General features: G+C 44.9%; 1 protein-coding gene across 1 annotated transcript; it reads right to left on the bottom strand.

The window, feature by feature from the left end:
• Positions 1–250: 250 nt before the first annotated feature.
• SIVA1 (SIVA1 apoptosis inducing factor) lies at positions 251–15,317 on the bottom strand. Its single transcript, XM_068254234.1, has 4 exons — positions 15,113–15,317; positions 8,176–8,334; positions 2,368–2,524; positions 251–455 (listed from the first exon to the last, which is right to left on the bottom strand). Exons 1-4 carry the CDS (start codon positions 15,228–15,230, stop codon positions 398–400), a joined length of 492 nt encoding a protein of 163 aa, XP_068110335.1. The 5' UTR covers positions 15,231–15,317; the 3' UTR covers positions 251–397.
• Positions 15,318–16,344: the final 1,027 nt, after the last annotated feature.

Here is a 16,344-nt window from a genome sequence, read left to right as displayed (position 1 = left end):
TTCTGAGCCTACATGTACAAATACCAATTGTCCCCTGTTTAGAGTCTAAGAGCCTTATTGCAGCACATACAGTTTTCAATAAAAAACACAAAACAACTTGAAATAAAAAGGTTTCAGTACTTAGGGGCTCTATCCTATAGAATGTGAGCATTGAAAGCTGGAGTTCATTCATTACATTCATAAAATTATTGTATTTAGTCAGTCACCAGTGAAGGTCTTGCTGAGAAAGATCAACGCTGCCACCTTGTGGTTAATAAGGATTTACTATAAACTTTATTTCATTGTTCAGTTTTTACATATAAAAATACATAGAAAAATCAGTATAAAAAAAATGTACAGTTCACAGGAGGAAGACATCACACATACAGCATGCACCCGGCGGAGTTCTATCCCTTGTCTATACTTCATACACAGAACAGGTTGTGCAAAAGGTTTCTTCACCGAGGTCACTGTCACTGGAATGAGGAAACAAGGAATCAGATCAAGTGTCCTGCAAGAGATCTGTGCAGCCATGTATGCCAAAAAACAATGTGCATCACTGAAAGTCTGGGGGGCAGTAAAGCAATACTGAGATCCTAAATTCTGGTCTAGAGTTAAGGGGGGGGGGGGGGGGGGGGAGGAGGGGGTTAGGGGGAATACTAGCCCCATGCTAGGGATAAGTGTTAAATGGACAGTGGCTGGTTAAGGGCTCTGCCTCTGATACAGAAGAACATGGGTTAGAATTTTGCGCTCTTGTTCAGTAACCCAGCACCTATTCAGTGAGGAGACCTTGGGCAAGGCCTCCCTAACACTACTACTGCTCATAGAGCACTCCCTAGCGGCTGCAGCTCTGCCGCTTTGAGTCTGCAAGGAGACAAGAGCAATTTAAATGTTCTGTGTCTTATTTAGATGATACTCGGCCAAAGCCACCGTTCAGAACAGTCTTGGCTGAGACTAGAACATAAAAGATAGCTGTGCTCATCCTTCACAGATCATAAATACGGGAAAGGGAGGGGCAAAGGGATGTGGGCATGACAAATATTAACACTTGCACTCACAGCAATGCATAAGAGCAATAAACTACTCCAAAATGCTGTTGCATATCCTATATAATCATTCCCATGTCTCTGCGTCCTGAACGTGTGTCCATGCGTTTGCGCATGTGCTGCACGGACAGCCGTTAGGACAGGAGGATGGGAAAGGGGGCCGCCCGGGAGCATGTGCACGCGGCGGGCAGGCGCACGCTGACATGTGGCGGCGGTGACAGGCGTAGAGTCAGTTTTAAAACGGGCTTAGGTCACTAGTATAAATAAAAGCCAACAAACAGTTCCCGTCTTAGGTTTGGTCCACTAATATCATGTAAGCAGATAGTTCATGCATACAACTTGAAATTTAGTCTGGGAGCAACTGGGATTTTTAACCTTTAACTATTGGAACACACTGAGCTACAACCTCTTACACTATCACACTCAAGGGTTGTAGTGCTATAAGTAAAGGAGAGCTAGCCTATAATTTATTTAGAGCGGAACTAAACTCAGAATTTCCTCTGCTCTAAAAGTTTTGCCACAACATAACCTTTAGGGAAGAGAGGAAAAAAAAAAAAAAAAAAAAAAAAAAAAAAAAACACCCACACAACCCCTTCAGATTTAGTTTCCATAAACTGTAATGAAGTTTTAAGCACTGTTTACGTAGGGCAGAGAGCTGCCACCACAGCTCACTGCTGATGAGAGCTAATTGACACTGACCTAGCTAAACAAAGCATAGAGCACAGTCCAGTAAGTTTATGCCGCAACCATACAGGAAATAAAAGACTTTTCATTGTGTGATGTGCTAGAGTTCAGGTGCCCTTTAACCTCACTGGCTGTATTAACGAATATTCACATCAATACAGAACATGCTGCAAATGGTATTAACTTGCATACACATCAATACTCTCCTGCACTGTATACTAGACCTTTTCTGGACACATTTTTGGCAAGTTACAGTAGAGGGGAAAAAAATGAAAAATCTGATCACTTTTTGCACAGAAATCCTGGGGAAATTAAATGCCAGGGAGGTTAAAAGTTAAGAACCCTAGTTACTCCCTGACCAAATTTCAAGTTGTATGCTTGCATGCTGGTACGAGTGGACCAATCCTAAAGAGGGAACCGTGACAAGGTGGGTTAGCGTGATTTGGAAAATGTAGCATTTTTCAGGAACAAAGATCCTCAATTTTAACTGGCAGTCTGTTGCTGTGTGTTGTGTTGCTGCAACGGTAAGCTTTGAGAAAGAATGGCCATTGATTAGGCTGAGAATCTAGCATGCCTCATATCCATTTCATGGCAATGTCAAAAACCGAATTCCCATAGCAAGTTTTGTAAGTGGCATAAGAAAAATAAGGTTACTTACACAAAGGTTGTGCAGAAGGAGCAAGTTATAGCTGAGCAGCAACTACAAGTGTTACTGCAACTGCTGCATATGTACCGTTCACATTGCTCACATGCTTCTTTGTCTCCCACTGATCGCACACAAGATGAGCATGCCTTCACCCCTCCAGCAGGTGTCGCTATTGGGAGAAAAATACATCTCTGCAGACCTTAAAAACATCTCATAACAGCAGGCATCAGTTATTGAATGCCCGATACACACCATGCAATTTCCCGACAGAAGGGTTGAATCAAACCAATTTCCGACAGGACCAAGCTGATTTCCGATAGTTTTTCTAATCAATTTTGTATAGAAATGATTTAAAAAGGGGGGGGGGGGCGGGGGAGAGAATCAGATGGGACCTGTCAATCATTTCGACCCATCTGATGGGGAAATTGCATGGTGTATCAGGCATTAGATCCTTCACTTTTTCAACAATTGCTTACAGCAGCAGATTACAGCTGTGGTAAATCAGCCACCCCACAAGCAGGACCATTTTTTAACTCCACATTTATTTTAATGCAAAATTTCCAGGCATCCTGTTTACAAACACACAATAAGGCTGCCATGCAAAAAAGACAAAGTGGAAGGCACTGTAATGCAAAAAGGGTACCTTTAATCAGCAGTGCACAGTCATCGGGTTATGCAGTTGGGGGGGGGGGGGGGGGGGTGACAAGGCCTGACAGCTGTTTCGCAAAAAAAAAAAAAAATATATAAGCTTCCTCAGAGGCCACCACTTTGTCTGTGCACCGCTAAAGGTACCCTTTTTGCATTACAGTGCCTTCCACTTTGTCTTTTTTGCATGCAAGATCATCTATTTTGAAGAGCCTGCCTCCCATTCAGATCTAGTGCCAGTCAATCTTCTAATTTTTTGACAATAAGGCTGCACTGTAACGCTCTGAAAGACCAGCATTAACACTTTTAAGCTTCTTTCAGGTCAGCCACTATATGCAGGACGCTTGCATTACAACCAACTGCAAGCGTCCAGTACTTCTGGCAATCTCTCACATGTACATGTGAATGAGCGGCAACAGACCCTGGACGCCATAAGCAGCGGGGTATTTTAACCAGGTAGTAACTACACTGCGTGTCAATTGTGGACATGCTTGAAGTTAAACTCCCCCATTCGGTTGCATGATTTTGCAAACTTAAGGCACTTCATGCTGGCAATTGGGAAGCTAAATGGCACATTTAAGGCACAGCTTGTGCGAACAAACCCTAACATAACAATTGTTAAGTCTATGGGGGCTGCAGACACTTTGCCAGAACAAATGGACAGATAAATGAAAAATATTGCAGAACAGATACTATTCAAAGCTAAATGGAATTTTTTTTTTACTGCCAGTGTGAAAACTGCCTTAGGACTGGTTCCTACATGAGTAAGAAAAAGCCAGATAAATTGATAAGAAAACATCTCATCTTATGGCAAGGAACCTTCAGGGTAGAAAAACACTAGGAAAACGCACATAATACAAGTCAATAGGCCAAAAAAAAAAAAAAAATTACAAAAAACACAAACTGTTCTGTAATGTGTTTTTAAAAACATCCCCCCCCCCCCCCCAAAAACGCACATAACGAAACTCAATGGAGATGCAGAGGTATTGCGTTTTGTACGTGTAAACAAAAAAAGAAAAAAACAAAACACGAGTTTGATTATGTATTTCTGCTTTCTGTTGGCTGCCTAGCAACTTGCATAAAACATGCATGTGATTTATATAGGTGAACCACAAGCGCATTAAGCAAGAAAAATGCATGTGCGGGAAAAGAAACCGCAAACACAAAACGCACATGCAGCAAAACGCTACCTTTCCTGCACTGCCTAGTGGGTTCCCAGCACCAAGTCTGTTTTCAGAGAAACTAATTTCATTTGGCAAATGGAAAATGTTGCAGGTTGGGACTTTCCAGACTTGAAACAAAAAACTGACTACCGTATATACTCGGATACAAGTCGACCCCAATATTTGACCCTCGAAAGCTAGAGTTTTTTTTATTCACTCAAGTATAAGTCTACCCAGGAAAGTTAAAGACTGCACTTGGGGACCAGGATGTTTCAGTGTGGTCACTGACCCCTGTGTGACCCCCTGTGTCTGCCAGGATGTGTGCCCCCCCCCCCTCTAGCTTTGTGACCCATGTCCCCATGGCTGTGTGGGAGCTGCAGCAGCCACCATCTGTCTCCCCTTCCCCACAGTGCTACAGCACGCAGACTGCTGAAATGCCCCTCCTCCCTCCCACCACCATGGAAAGGGCCCCATCTCACTCACTCTCCCCAGCAGCTTTCTGCATATCCCCCCTCCCATCACCACGCAAGGGTGGCCACTTCTCTCTCCCTCGTGTCATCTAATGCAGCATCAGCGCTGAAGCGGAAACCGTAACTCACTGATCACCCAGCACAGCAGCTTCCCTTATCCCGCTGGTCTGTTTACAATACCACAGCTACGGCTCCGATGACATGTGACATTGGAGCCATAGCTGTGGTATTGTAAACAGACCAGCGTGAGCAGAGGGACAAGAGGATGTCACGCTGTAATAAATCAGTGAGTTACGGCTTCCACTTCACCGCTGGTGCTGCATTAGAGGACACAGAAGGGGGAGAGAGGGAGAAGCGACCACCCTTTGCGTGGTGATGGGAGGGGGCTTTGTGGAAAGCTGCCTGCATTAGCACTGGGTAAGGGGAGAAAAAGAGGCTCCCTAACAAGGCGACCCCCCCATTTTTATACTTTGAGTCAGTCCTAAATTTCTCGACTTATAGGCGAGTATATACGGTAGATACACAAAACCAAACAGACAGCATGTCAATGGAAACGGACAGTGGGAACAGCTACTGTCAGTTTTACATGACAATTTCCTGTTCTTCACAGCACAGAGTGTTGCAGATACTGTCCTGTCCATTCTGTATAGAATAAAAAAAAAAAGAGCCAGCTGAAAATATACTTACTGGACAGGACTGGAAAGTAACTGTAAACATTTTCATCTGTCATAGATGGTAACCTAGCTTAATTGGGACAAGTTCGGCAGGTCAGTAGATTCTTATGATACTCTGTGCTGTAGTGCAGGCCCCAAAGAGTTCACTCTTACAGCAGAGGGAGTGCATGGTGCCTGATCTTTGGACAAATGGAGACAGAGGACATCCCCTCAAGTTCTTTGACAGTCTCAGGATTTGGGCAATGATGGGATAGTGGAAGGAGTCTGGACAGACATTTGTACAGGACATGGATCTACAGGATCCAACCAGGTATTTTAAAGCAAATCTGTAGTGAAACATTCACTTCATGTTTTATACATGCCTATATAGGAGGAAAGGTTCTGGATTCCATAGAGCCTTCCCCATTCTTGTTCCGTCCAGTCGTTACAGAGCCATCCCCATTGGAAACTACTAGTTCTGCTAGGCCTTCATTGTGCAGCCCTTTAGAACTACAGGACTTGTGTCCAAGTAGTTCCAAGACAAGTGCATCTGTGCTGCCTGCGCATAGTGAGTACATTTGAAATCGGCGCCGGTAGACTTGGGCGCAGGACACAGCCGGTAAATGGCTGATCCTGCTTCTGCACAAGTCCGGGCCGATTTAATTACCATTCCCCCTCCAGGCTGCCATGGATAGTGGGGGAATGAAATAATTTGGCTTCCAGCGATTGCTGGAGGCCAAATTATGTTTTTAAGCAACTTTGGCTCCGTCTGACGGAGCCGACGTTACTCACTGAGCGCTGCAATAGGAATGATTCCTATTGAAGTCTATGGAGGCGCCGGCTGCTCCCAAATCTAGCAGCGCTGAAAAGCACTGCTCCGAGGAGGAGAGCCTAGGCAAGTCTCAAACCTGAAAGGGAAGCAGAGACGAGAATAATATGGAGGCTCCTATTAAGCAATACCAGTTGCCTTGCTGCCCTGCTGGTCCTCTGCCTCTTATACTTTCAACCACAGACCCTGAGGTCTGGGGTTTCTTACAATATTGTGAGAACTGATCAGATTAGCTGCATGCTTGTTCTGGTGTAATTCAGTTCACTACTGCAGCCAAGGAGATCAGCAGGACTGCCAGGAAACAAGTATTGTTTAATAGGAAATAAATATGGCAGCCTCCATATAACCCTCACCTCGGGTTCACTAAGTTAAATTTTCATTTCAGATTCCCTTTGAAGAAACGGTGTGCTCCTCTACCTCCCATGGTAAAGGATGAGCACACCAAGACTAGTGTGACCCTTTTATGCTGCAACTGCTGGTCAGAAAAAGTTGTCAGATTGCACGCTGTTTAAACTCCTGTCCCAAGCTTAAAGGGGAACTTCAGCCTAAACAAACATACTGTCATTAAGTTACGTTAGTTATGTTAATTAGAATAGATAGGTAATATAATCTCTTACCCACCCCGTTTTAAAAGAACAGGCAAATGTTTGTGATTCATGGGGGCTGCCATCTTTGTCATGGGGGCAGCCATCTTTTTGGTTGAAAGGAGGTGACAGGGAGCAGGAGACAGTTCCAACTGTCCTGTGTCCTGATTACCCTTCCCAGCTGCACACCCTAGGCTTCAAATGTCAAATTCAAAATGGAAAAAAAAAAAAAAAAAAAAAAAAAAAAAATTGCACCAAAACAGCAGAACGAGAACAACAACATCAGAAATCCCATCATGCTTTGCACAGCATTAGGGGAAAAATGCCCGGGCAGTTTTTTTCTGTGCAGCTAAAAATGAGGCTTGTATAAGAGAAAAAAAAGTTCTGATGCTGTGAAACAGTTAAAGAAACACCAGGCCTTTCCAGTGCTGCTGAGTAAATTTTTAGTCTGGAGGTTCACTTTAAGGCACAGGGGTCACTTTGGTATAAATATATACCAAACCTTACTTTTAAAAACGATTACTCACAATTTAAAAAAAATTCCTGTATAATTTAGTTTAAATGTACTGTATTTTTGGGAATATAAGACACACCTAGGTTTAGAGTGCAAAAGACAAAACAAAACACACCTGGTATGTCCATGGTCCAGGAACATCTTGTAGATGTTCTCCCCTTCTGCCCCCCCCTCCTCTCCTTCACCTGAGCAGCGACAGTACATCTCACCTGACCCATCAGAGAACTGTGGCCATCAAGAGACCTCTAGCTTTCCCCGTTCCCCTAGTGCTGGGTTCTGCTAATCGTTTCATCAGCAGAAGACGCCACTAGGCTCCGGTGGATCGGGTGAGATGTGCCGACGCTGCTTTCATCTAATCAAGGAGAGCAGAGAAGGGCATGGTGGGAGCAGAATACAGGGAGTCCCTGACATGCCGATTCGTATTGGCGGCCGTTCACAAGTTGGAGACTCCCTGTATGTGGAATATAAGCAGTGACTTTTTCTCCCCATTCTTGGGGGAGAAAAGTGAGCCTTATATGCCCAAAAAATATGGTATAAAGATTAAAGGGTCAGCTTGTAGAGTTTCTCACAAACATGCTCAACTGCAACAGAAACAGCCAACACTAAGCCGTTTCATCCTTGGAGAGAGACTAGCTGATGCAACAGACATCTCTTGGGATATTTCCATTATAACATCACAGAAAGGCGTGATGGGCATTTATAGCAGCTGTTACATCCAACAGGTCTTCCATGTTCAAAACTGGTCAATAATTCCATTCTTTGAGCTGTGAAACAGCATGGACACAGATCATTTCATTCAGATGATTTCAGCTTACAGGCAAAGATCCCCAAGGATGAAAAAGCACATACATCCAATAAGGTGACCACACACCAGCTTGTAAGTGAAATATCACCACAGTTCAGCAGACTCAAAAGTGATCACACAAGTTGCCGTGTCACACAACGCTTCCATGGATCCTTACATGTCTGTGAGGCTTTCAGCAGCTTTCCATCTTGTCCAATAGTAGTCTGTCCGTTCAGAAGCTCAGGTACAGGGCTTTCCATATCCGTGTCTTTATTTTGGTTTGATTGGTTACCCAGAATAGCTTTTGCACCATTGAAAAGCAGCTTTTTAGTTCGCTCTAAAAAACAATATGCATAAAATGTTATTTGAATGCAACCCTTAGGGTTTTTCAAATTACACCCAAACTGGCAAATAAAGACAGTGGTACATATACTTACCTTGGTTCCCCCATTCTGCACCACTCCCCATCCTGTGCACTGGGCATGTGCAAGCTGAGGAGCACATGAAGGAGTGCATCTGAACTGGGCATGTGTGAACTCTACAGCAAATGGCCAAAGAAAGGACTCGCTCTTACACAAGTGCTTGTTTCCAGTGGTAATGTGTGCAAGAGACCTGCACATGCCCAGTTCAGATGCGCTGCCTCCACCAACACAGGTACTTCCGGTCCAGATTCAAGAGAAGAGATGCTGAACTGTGGAACCCTGGCGACACTATTTTTTGGCCTGTAAGTTTTCAAAGTATGTAGTAGTTTCCCCATTAATGGTACCAACTCCAAAATGATCGACAGCACAGGGCACCAATCAACAAATCACTCATTCCATTGGAATTCTACTTTTGGTCCCAGTTTGTGTATGAACGGTCAGGATGTTGTACTAATGAAGGGCATCATTATACATACAATGACCACAAAAAATTGCAGAGTACAAAATAAAAAGCAGACAGCAGGAAAGTCCTCATCACTCACAACATCTGCACATCCATTTAAAGGGAACCTAAACTAAGAAGGATTTGGATTTTTCCTTTTAAAAAACAAAACCAGTTATCAGACTCCTGCTGACCCTGTGTCTCTAATGGTGGCCATACATGGTACCATTTTTTTCATACAATCTTACCATTTCTATGTAATATAAGGTTAAATTAAGTGAATATACTGAAAGGATAATTTAGGCAGTTCCCTTATATTACATAGAAATGGTAAGATTGTATGAAAAAAAAATTGTACCATGTATGGCCACCATAATACTTTTAGCCACAGCCCCTGGACAGCATGCAGATCAGGTGCTCTGCCTGCAGTCAGACTGATTAGCTGCATGCTTGTTTCAGGTGTGTGATTCAGCCACTACTGCAGCCAAAGAGATCATCAGGACTGACAAGCAACTGGCATTGTCTAAAAGGAAACACCCATATCCCTCTTGTTTAAGGTTCCCTTTAACCTATCAAAGAGAACCCAAGACCGATTGAAATAAAATGAAAGGCCACTTACAAGAAGATCTTCCAGAGGCTTGTCACATGCTCTTGGAGGCCACCAACCCATGACCCTCTTGAAGATCCCAGGCATGCTCCTCATGCTGGCTGTGAAGTAGCTTACTGCACAGGTGCCGCTGTACTCGTGCACAAAGAGGAGCAAAGCCACAATCTTCCATAGGGTCCTGGGAGGGGCGGTAGTCTCCAGGACATGAAAAGCCTTGGACTACACTCACACATAGGGATCCACAGCCATGAGAACATAGACAAGCTCGTCGGATAGGTGTCGGGTGTCTGTGCCCAGCAACAGTGGTCTCCAGGAGGAGACAAAGGGTTCCCTTTTCTTGGGTAAGCAATTAACTTTTTATTTGAATCCCTGTTATATCAGATAATGCTCCCTCTATTTGAAATCTGCGAAGTTCAATCAATATCCCCTCACCCGATTTGCTCAGACAACTTTATATTCTAACTCCAGGAAGAAAAGACAATACTGTTCCATGCTCACACAGGATTGTTATGATCCTGGATCCCCAGCGGTCTTTCAGCAGCTGACAGCAGTGAGAAGGTGGAAGCCTCATTAGGATCCAGAGGCTTCCCTCCCAAGGAAAGGGGCTCCTTTTTTCCCCTAACACACGTGTCGAACTCCAGGCCTGGAGGGCCAGATCCATGCCAGTGTTTAGGATGGACTGAGAAGGAAAGGAATGTGTTCTACCTGATGGACCACACCTTTCCTGATTTAGACCCATCAATTCATTTGAGCTGTATCAAAAATGTGTGAGGATCTCGGCCCTCGTAGGACTGGTTTGACATACCTGCCTTAACAGATTCTCTTTAAAAGGGCAAATGAACGGAGATGGATAGGAGGCTGTGATTAATTGCAGTTTAACCATTTTAGCCTTTTGGAAGTTACTGTCATGTCCAAAAGGCTGCTGTTGCGCGCTCCCACTTTTGGTTTGTACATACTTTTCACACAAAACACAATTACATTTAAAAATTAACCATTTACCTCCTACACACACACACAGACAAACTTTAATATTCATGTCAAGAGGGTATATTACTATTTTTTTTTTTAAATATAAGCTTGTAAATGGTGATAACACAAAACTGAAAAAATGCACCTTTATTGCCAAAATATTGGCACCATACATTGTGGTAGGGACATAATTTAAATGGTGTAATAACCGTGACAAAATGGGCAAAACGTGTGGGTTTTTAATCATGGTAGCATGCATTTTAAAGCTAAACTGGCCAAAAACTGAAAAATAATGGTTTTCCATTTTTTCTTAATATTCCTGTTAACATGAATTTACTACAAAATAATTCTAAGCAAAATGTACCACCCAAAGAAAGCCTAATTGGTGGCAGTAAAAAATAAGATATAGATCAATTCATTGTGATAGTGATAAAGTTATTGACGAATGAATGGGAGGTGAAAATTGCTTGGATGCATAAGGTGAAAAACGACTGAAGGCTGAAGTGGTTAAAGCAGTATTGTCACCATAAAAATCAAATTTCAGCAGCAGTCTGAGTGTATTAAGTGATAAAGATGCTAAACCTGCATTCAAAACTTTCTGCTGTTATGGTTTGTAGTTATCACATACCTTAGGAGCACTGGCCCTTTAATAGCCATTGCCATTCAGTTGCATTATTTTTATCTATAATATATTCCTCCCCTTCCCTTTATTATCCTGCCTAGCTGAAATATCATCCTCACTTGTGTTGAAGGGACTCCGAGCAGTGCAGAAACTATGGAAAGATGCACATCATTTTAAAGCTCTCTTTCTCCTCTTTCCAATGATATATAAACCGCCACCCTACGCCTTTTAGTTTTCGCTATTTTCGCGATTGAAATTGCCGTGACTTTCTCAAAGTTAGCAGCTCCATTCAGCAGAAAAAGTCGCCCTGTGTAATACAATGTAACTATGGAAAGATGGATATCATTTTAAAGCTCCCTTTCTCCTCTTTCTGACGACCCCTAAATCGTCGCCCTACGCCTTTTAGTTCTCTATTTTCACGATCGAAATCGCGGCCGCTGCAATTTCAATCGCGAAAATTAAAAGGCGTAGGGCGGCGGTTTATATATCATTGGAAAGAGGAGAAAGCGCTTTAAAATGATATGCATCTTCCCATAGTTTCTGCACTGCTCGGAGTCCCTTTAACAAGCAAGGCTGAGGTAACAGCGATTGGAGGAGAAACGAAAAAAAAAAAGTTAAGGGAAGAAATGACATCAGTATTTAGCCTCAAACTGGGCAAAAGACATGGTTCCCACCAGGGCTGTGGAGTCGGAGCAATTTTGGGTACCCGGAGCCGGTGACTTCATAAACAGTCGGGAGTCAGAGTCTGACGATTTTGTACAAAATCCACAGCCCTGGTAAGTATTAGACTGAGGAGTCAGAGTCATTACCTGGAGTCGGTGGTTTCATAAACTGAGGAGTTGGAGACGGAAGATTTTTGTACCGACTCCATGGCCCTGGTTCCAACCAGGAACAGAATTCACTTCATTTACTACATAAAATTCATCAAGATCAAAACATGGACAGTACAATACATGTGTTATGTAAGTAGGGTTGCAACGGTATGAAATTCCACGGTATGATAACCATCAAGAAAAATACCACGGTATGACGGTCGTACGGTATTAAACAAATAGCATAGGTAGCCAGGGATAGGTGTAGCCAGGATTGGTGTCCGCAGTAGAGAGCCAAGGATAGATGTAGCCAGGATTGGTGCCTACAGTATAGAGAGCCAGGGATAGGTGCCTGCAGCATAGGTAGCCAGGGATAGGTGTAGCCAGGATTGGTGCCCGCAGTATAGAGAGCCAGGGATAGGTGTAGCCAGGATTGGTGCCCGCAGTATAGAGAGCCAGGGATAGGTGTAGCCAGGATTGGTGTCCGCAGTAGAGAGCCAAGGATAGGTGTAGCCAGGATTGGTGTCCGCAGTAGAGAGCCAAGGATAGGTGTAGCCAGGATTGGTGTCCGCAGTAGAGAGCCAAGGATAGGTGTAGCCAGGATTGGTGTCCGCAGTAGAGAGCCAAGGATAGATGTAGCCAGGATTGGTGCCTACAGTATAGAGAGCCAGGGATAGGTGCCTGCAGCATAGGTAGCCAGGGATAGGTGTAGCCAGGATTGGTGCCCGCAGTATAGAGAGCCAGGGATAGGTGTAGCCAGGATTGGTGCCCGCAGTATAGAGAGCCAGGGATAGGTGTAGCCAGGATTGGTGCCCGCAGTATAGAGAGCCAGGGATAGGTGTAGCCAGGATTGGTGCCCGCAGTATAGAGAGCCAGGGATAGGTGTAGCCAGGATTGGTGCCCGCAGTATAGAGAGCCAGGGATAGGTGTAGCCAGGATTGGTGCCCGCAGTATAGAGAGCCAGGGATAGGTGTAGCCAGGATTGGTGCCCGCAGTATAGAGAGCCAGGGATAGGTGTAGCCAGGATTGGTGCCCGCAGTATAGAGAGCCAGGTACTGAGTAAAAATATTTAAAATAAACACATGAGGTAACTTTAAATGAACATTGCATAGTTACCTTGCCAACAGTTCCTTTCAGAAGCTCACCATTTTCTTCTGACAATGATCCCTTCCAGTTCTGACAATATTTTGTCAGATCTGGAATATATCAGTTGCTGTCAATAAAATATCAGTTTCTGTCAGTTATAGCTGAGAGGAAAACTGATGTACCAGGTAATGTCCATGTTTCCCTATGGCTCAAGTGGGCGATCTTACAGTTTAACTGTGTGCTGACCAGAAAGCTGTTATGGTGTAATGGCCATTTTCAAAATGGAGGAAGGAAAATACCCTTGATCACAGTGAACAAACAGAACGCGGGACAGGAGAAAGACACTGAGGAGTAGACTCTATGGAAGGGAAGTATGACTTGTGTATGCTTATTTTGACTTTTAATTTTAAGTTTAGGTTTTCTTTAAACAATACCAGCTGCCTGGCAGTCCTGCTGATCTATTTAGCTGCAGTACAGCAGAAACAAGCATGCAGCCAATCTTGTCTGACTTGACAGAAAAGGAATAAACAAGTGCTCTGCTGCATGCTTGTTCAGGGTCTATGGCTAAAAGTATCAGAGGCCGAGGATAAGCAGGACAGCCAAGTAATCAGCATTGTTTAAGAGGCTATAAATAGGAAAGCCTCCATATACCTCACTTCAGGTGTCCTTTAAAGAGAACCTGAGATGAGTAAACAGGAGTTTTATACATACCTGGGACTTCCTCCAGCCCCCTTCAGGCAAATTTGTCCCATGCCCTCTTCCACCTTCTAGATGCTACACTAGATGCCCTGTTCTAACCAGTCATAGCTACTGCTCATGCCCCTCGCCAGGAGCATTCTGCACCTGCACAGTACTGCTGCACAAGTGCAGAGCGCTCCCAGACACGGAAGCCCGACCAGGGAACATGCACAGCCAGACTTGGCCCACTGGCGAAGATAATGTGCATCTACCAGAACATCTAGACAGCAGCAATAGACTGGTTAGACTAAATGTGCAACCATTAATTTATCTCAGGTACACTATAAAGTGTACCAGAGACTAAGTAAATTCAAAGTTTTATACATACCCAGGCTTCCTACAACTCCCTCCACACCGATCGCTCCCACACCATCTTCCTCCACCTCCTCGCTTGTTCAGTAGAAGCTCCGTTAGTTTGGCAAGCACAGGCGCAGTTCATCTGCATCCCCATCTCGCTCCTGCACGGACGATCAGGGCAGAATTTACCATAAGGCACGGTACTACAGGCGCCTAATGGAAAGGCAGCTCACTTGCCTCCCCTTAGGTCTCCTTCTCTACACAGAGTCCTGAGCAGAGTGTAAATGAGAGGCTACTCACCCTGCATTCCACTGATGAGATCTCCCGTCAGGGCACCGCTAGCTACTTAATTCTGAGGGTACCTCTGGCTACCTAATGCTAAGGGACACCTGTAACTACTTATGAGAGGCAAGGGAAGTATGGTAGAAGTGACAGCCAGCACACCTTGCAGTGCGGTTTGTGAAGGGCAAAGTCTAGGGTACCAGGACATCTGTGCCTATAGGTTCCAGTGATGTAAATCCAGGCCTGCGCAGGATACACTAACCCAGCTAACAGGGCTTCTACCGAATCAGAAAGAAGGCAGGGGAAGAAAGCATTGTAGCAGGGGCATACCAATAGGTGTTACAACTGCTGCATAGGTGCCCTTGGGCCAGAAGTGCACTCCCTCAACTACAGTATTAGCTCTCTATTGGTCCTGTGCTCATAATCACTTCTATAGATACTTTGAATAGTTGTAATCAAGCTGACACTGTAGTTGCCATCGTCAGGTTTTGGTGCACCATATCAATTGGAATGTATAGCGTGCTTGGGGGGCCCATTGTAAAACTTGCCTCGGGACCCACAGCTTCCTGCCACTGCATGGGAGCGATCAGTGCAGAGGGGCCCCAGGTATGCATATAACTTCATTCACTACCTCCCGGGTTTCATACAGTTGTTTTACCAGCTGAACCCTGATTGGCTCCCCGAGTCCTCCCCGCACTGATCTGCATATACAAGCCGCAGAGCATGGCAGGCTGAACACACCGGACAAGCACAGATCTCTCCCCGTCCTGCCAGTGACAGCAGGCCTGGTGTGAAGCTGCACAGCCCGGCTGCCTCCCCCACACTCCCCGGGCCTCACCGAAGATCTCCCGCTTTAGGCTCTCCCCGCACACGCCGGCGCTCAGCTCCTTCTGGCCGATGTGAGTCTTCATCTGCGGCGGAGCAAACGTGTCGAACGGATAGGAGCGCTTCGGCATGGTGAAAAAACTCGCAGCCCGCGGCAGGCCCGACTGTCAGGAAAGGATAAGTACTGCGCATGCTCCGCCACCCCGCTTTCACCGACGCTCGCCGAGCTACGCAGCCTCTCCAGCCAATCACGTCTCGTGGCTGCGTCAATGCCCCCGAGGTCGATTGGCTGGTGTTGGAGGGGCGGATCTAGGCGGCACACGTGTGGGGAGGTTGTTTATGAGAACACGTGGTGGGGTGCTATCTTCCCGCCGTTTTCCGGAATTACTTTTTGGCGCGCCTTCTTAGCGCCCCCTATGTGCCCGGCGTGCGCGTATTACTCTTCCGGGTAGAAACAGCAAGGAACAGAGACACAACCGTGATGCTTTTGTAATGGTTATATGCATTTGTGAATCTTGAAACACACTTGTTGATAGTGTGCATTCATATTGTATAGGGCAGAAGCTACATTTGCATCTATGTACTGCTAACAAATGTAAAGCTTATTAATAAACTTTTCTTTATAGTTCTTGGTGTATTATTAATTATTAAATTATTATTACCCCTGTTTGTATTATTAATTGGCAATCATAAAGTGCTGTACGTAACACAAAAATTGACGAATACAGCAGGCGTCCTCGCTCCCACTCACATCCCCAGGAGCTTCCTGCGCAGCCATAGACTGAATTTTTCTCGTACTGCACCTGCGCAGTAAGCTCCCGGAGACGTAAGCGGGAGCTAGGACGCACGCAGGTGTATTCGTCTAGTTAGATGAATAATTAGACGGTGACTGGTGATGGGTACTGGGAGATCATAGAGGGCGGTGCGGGCACATGACAGCTGCAGGGGGCCGGTAAAAGCCCCAGGTAAGTGTCAGTTTTTGTTTAAAAAGAAAACCCCATAGAACCCCTTTAAGTGATAAAGATGTTAATCCTGCGTTCAAAACTTTCAAAACGTTTTCTGCTGTGAGTTATCACATACCTTAAAAGCACTGGCCCTTTAATTGCCATCGGCTGGCAAAACAGTTGTATGCTGGGGGGTCTTTTATCTATTATATATTTCTTCTCTTCCCTTTATTTCCCCCTCCTTCTAATGTCATAAGACAGTGCACTTCCTAGTAAAGACCTCAGTGGGAGTGTCTGAAGA

The sequence above is a fragment of the Hyperolius riggenbachi genome, chromosome 9 (genome assembly GCF_040937935.1).
Source record: "Hyperolius riggenbachi isolate aHypRig1 chromosome 9, aHypRig1.pri, whole genome shotgun sequence".
Taxonomy (NCBI): domain Eukaryota; kingdom Metazoa; phylum Chordata; class Amphibia; order Anura; family Hyperoliidae; genus Hyperolius; species Hyperolius riggenbachi.
Note: the sequence above shows the minus strand (reverse complement) of the source record. Positions and strands in the feature narration are given on the sequence as shown.

Coding starts and splice junctions, on each gene's coding strand:
- SIVA1 (XM_068254234.1), bottom strand. CDS start 15,230: ATGCCGAAGCGCTCCTATCCGTTCGACACGTTTGCTCCGCCGCAGATG. Junction 2,525..8,175: donor GCTGAAAGCCTCACAGACAT/GTAAGGATCCAT, acceptor TTCTCCCAATAG/CGACACCTGCTGGAGGGGTG. Junction 456..2,367: donor TCCTTCTGCACAACCTTTGT/GTAAGTAACCTT, acceptor TCCTCATTCCAG/TGACAGTGACCTCGGTGAAG.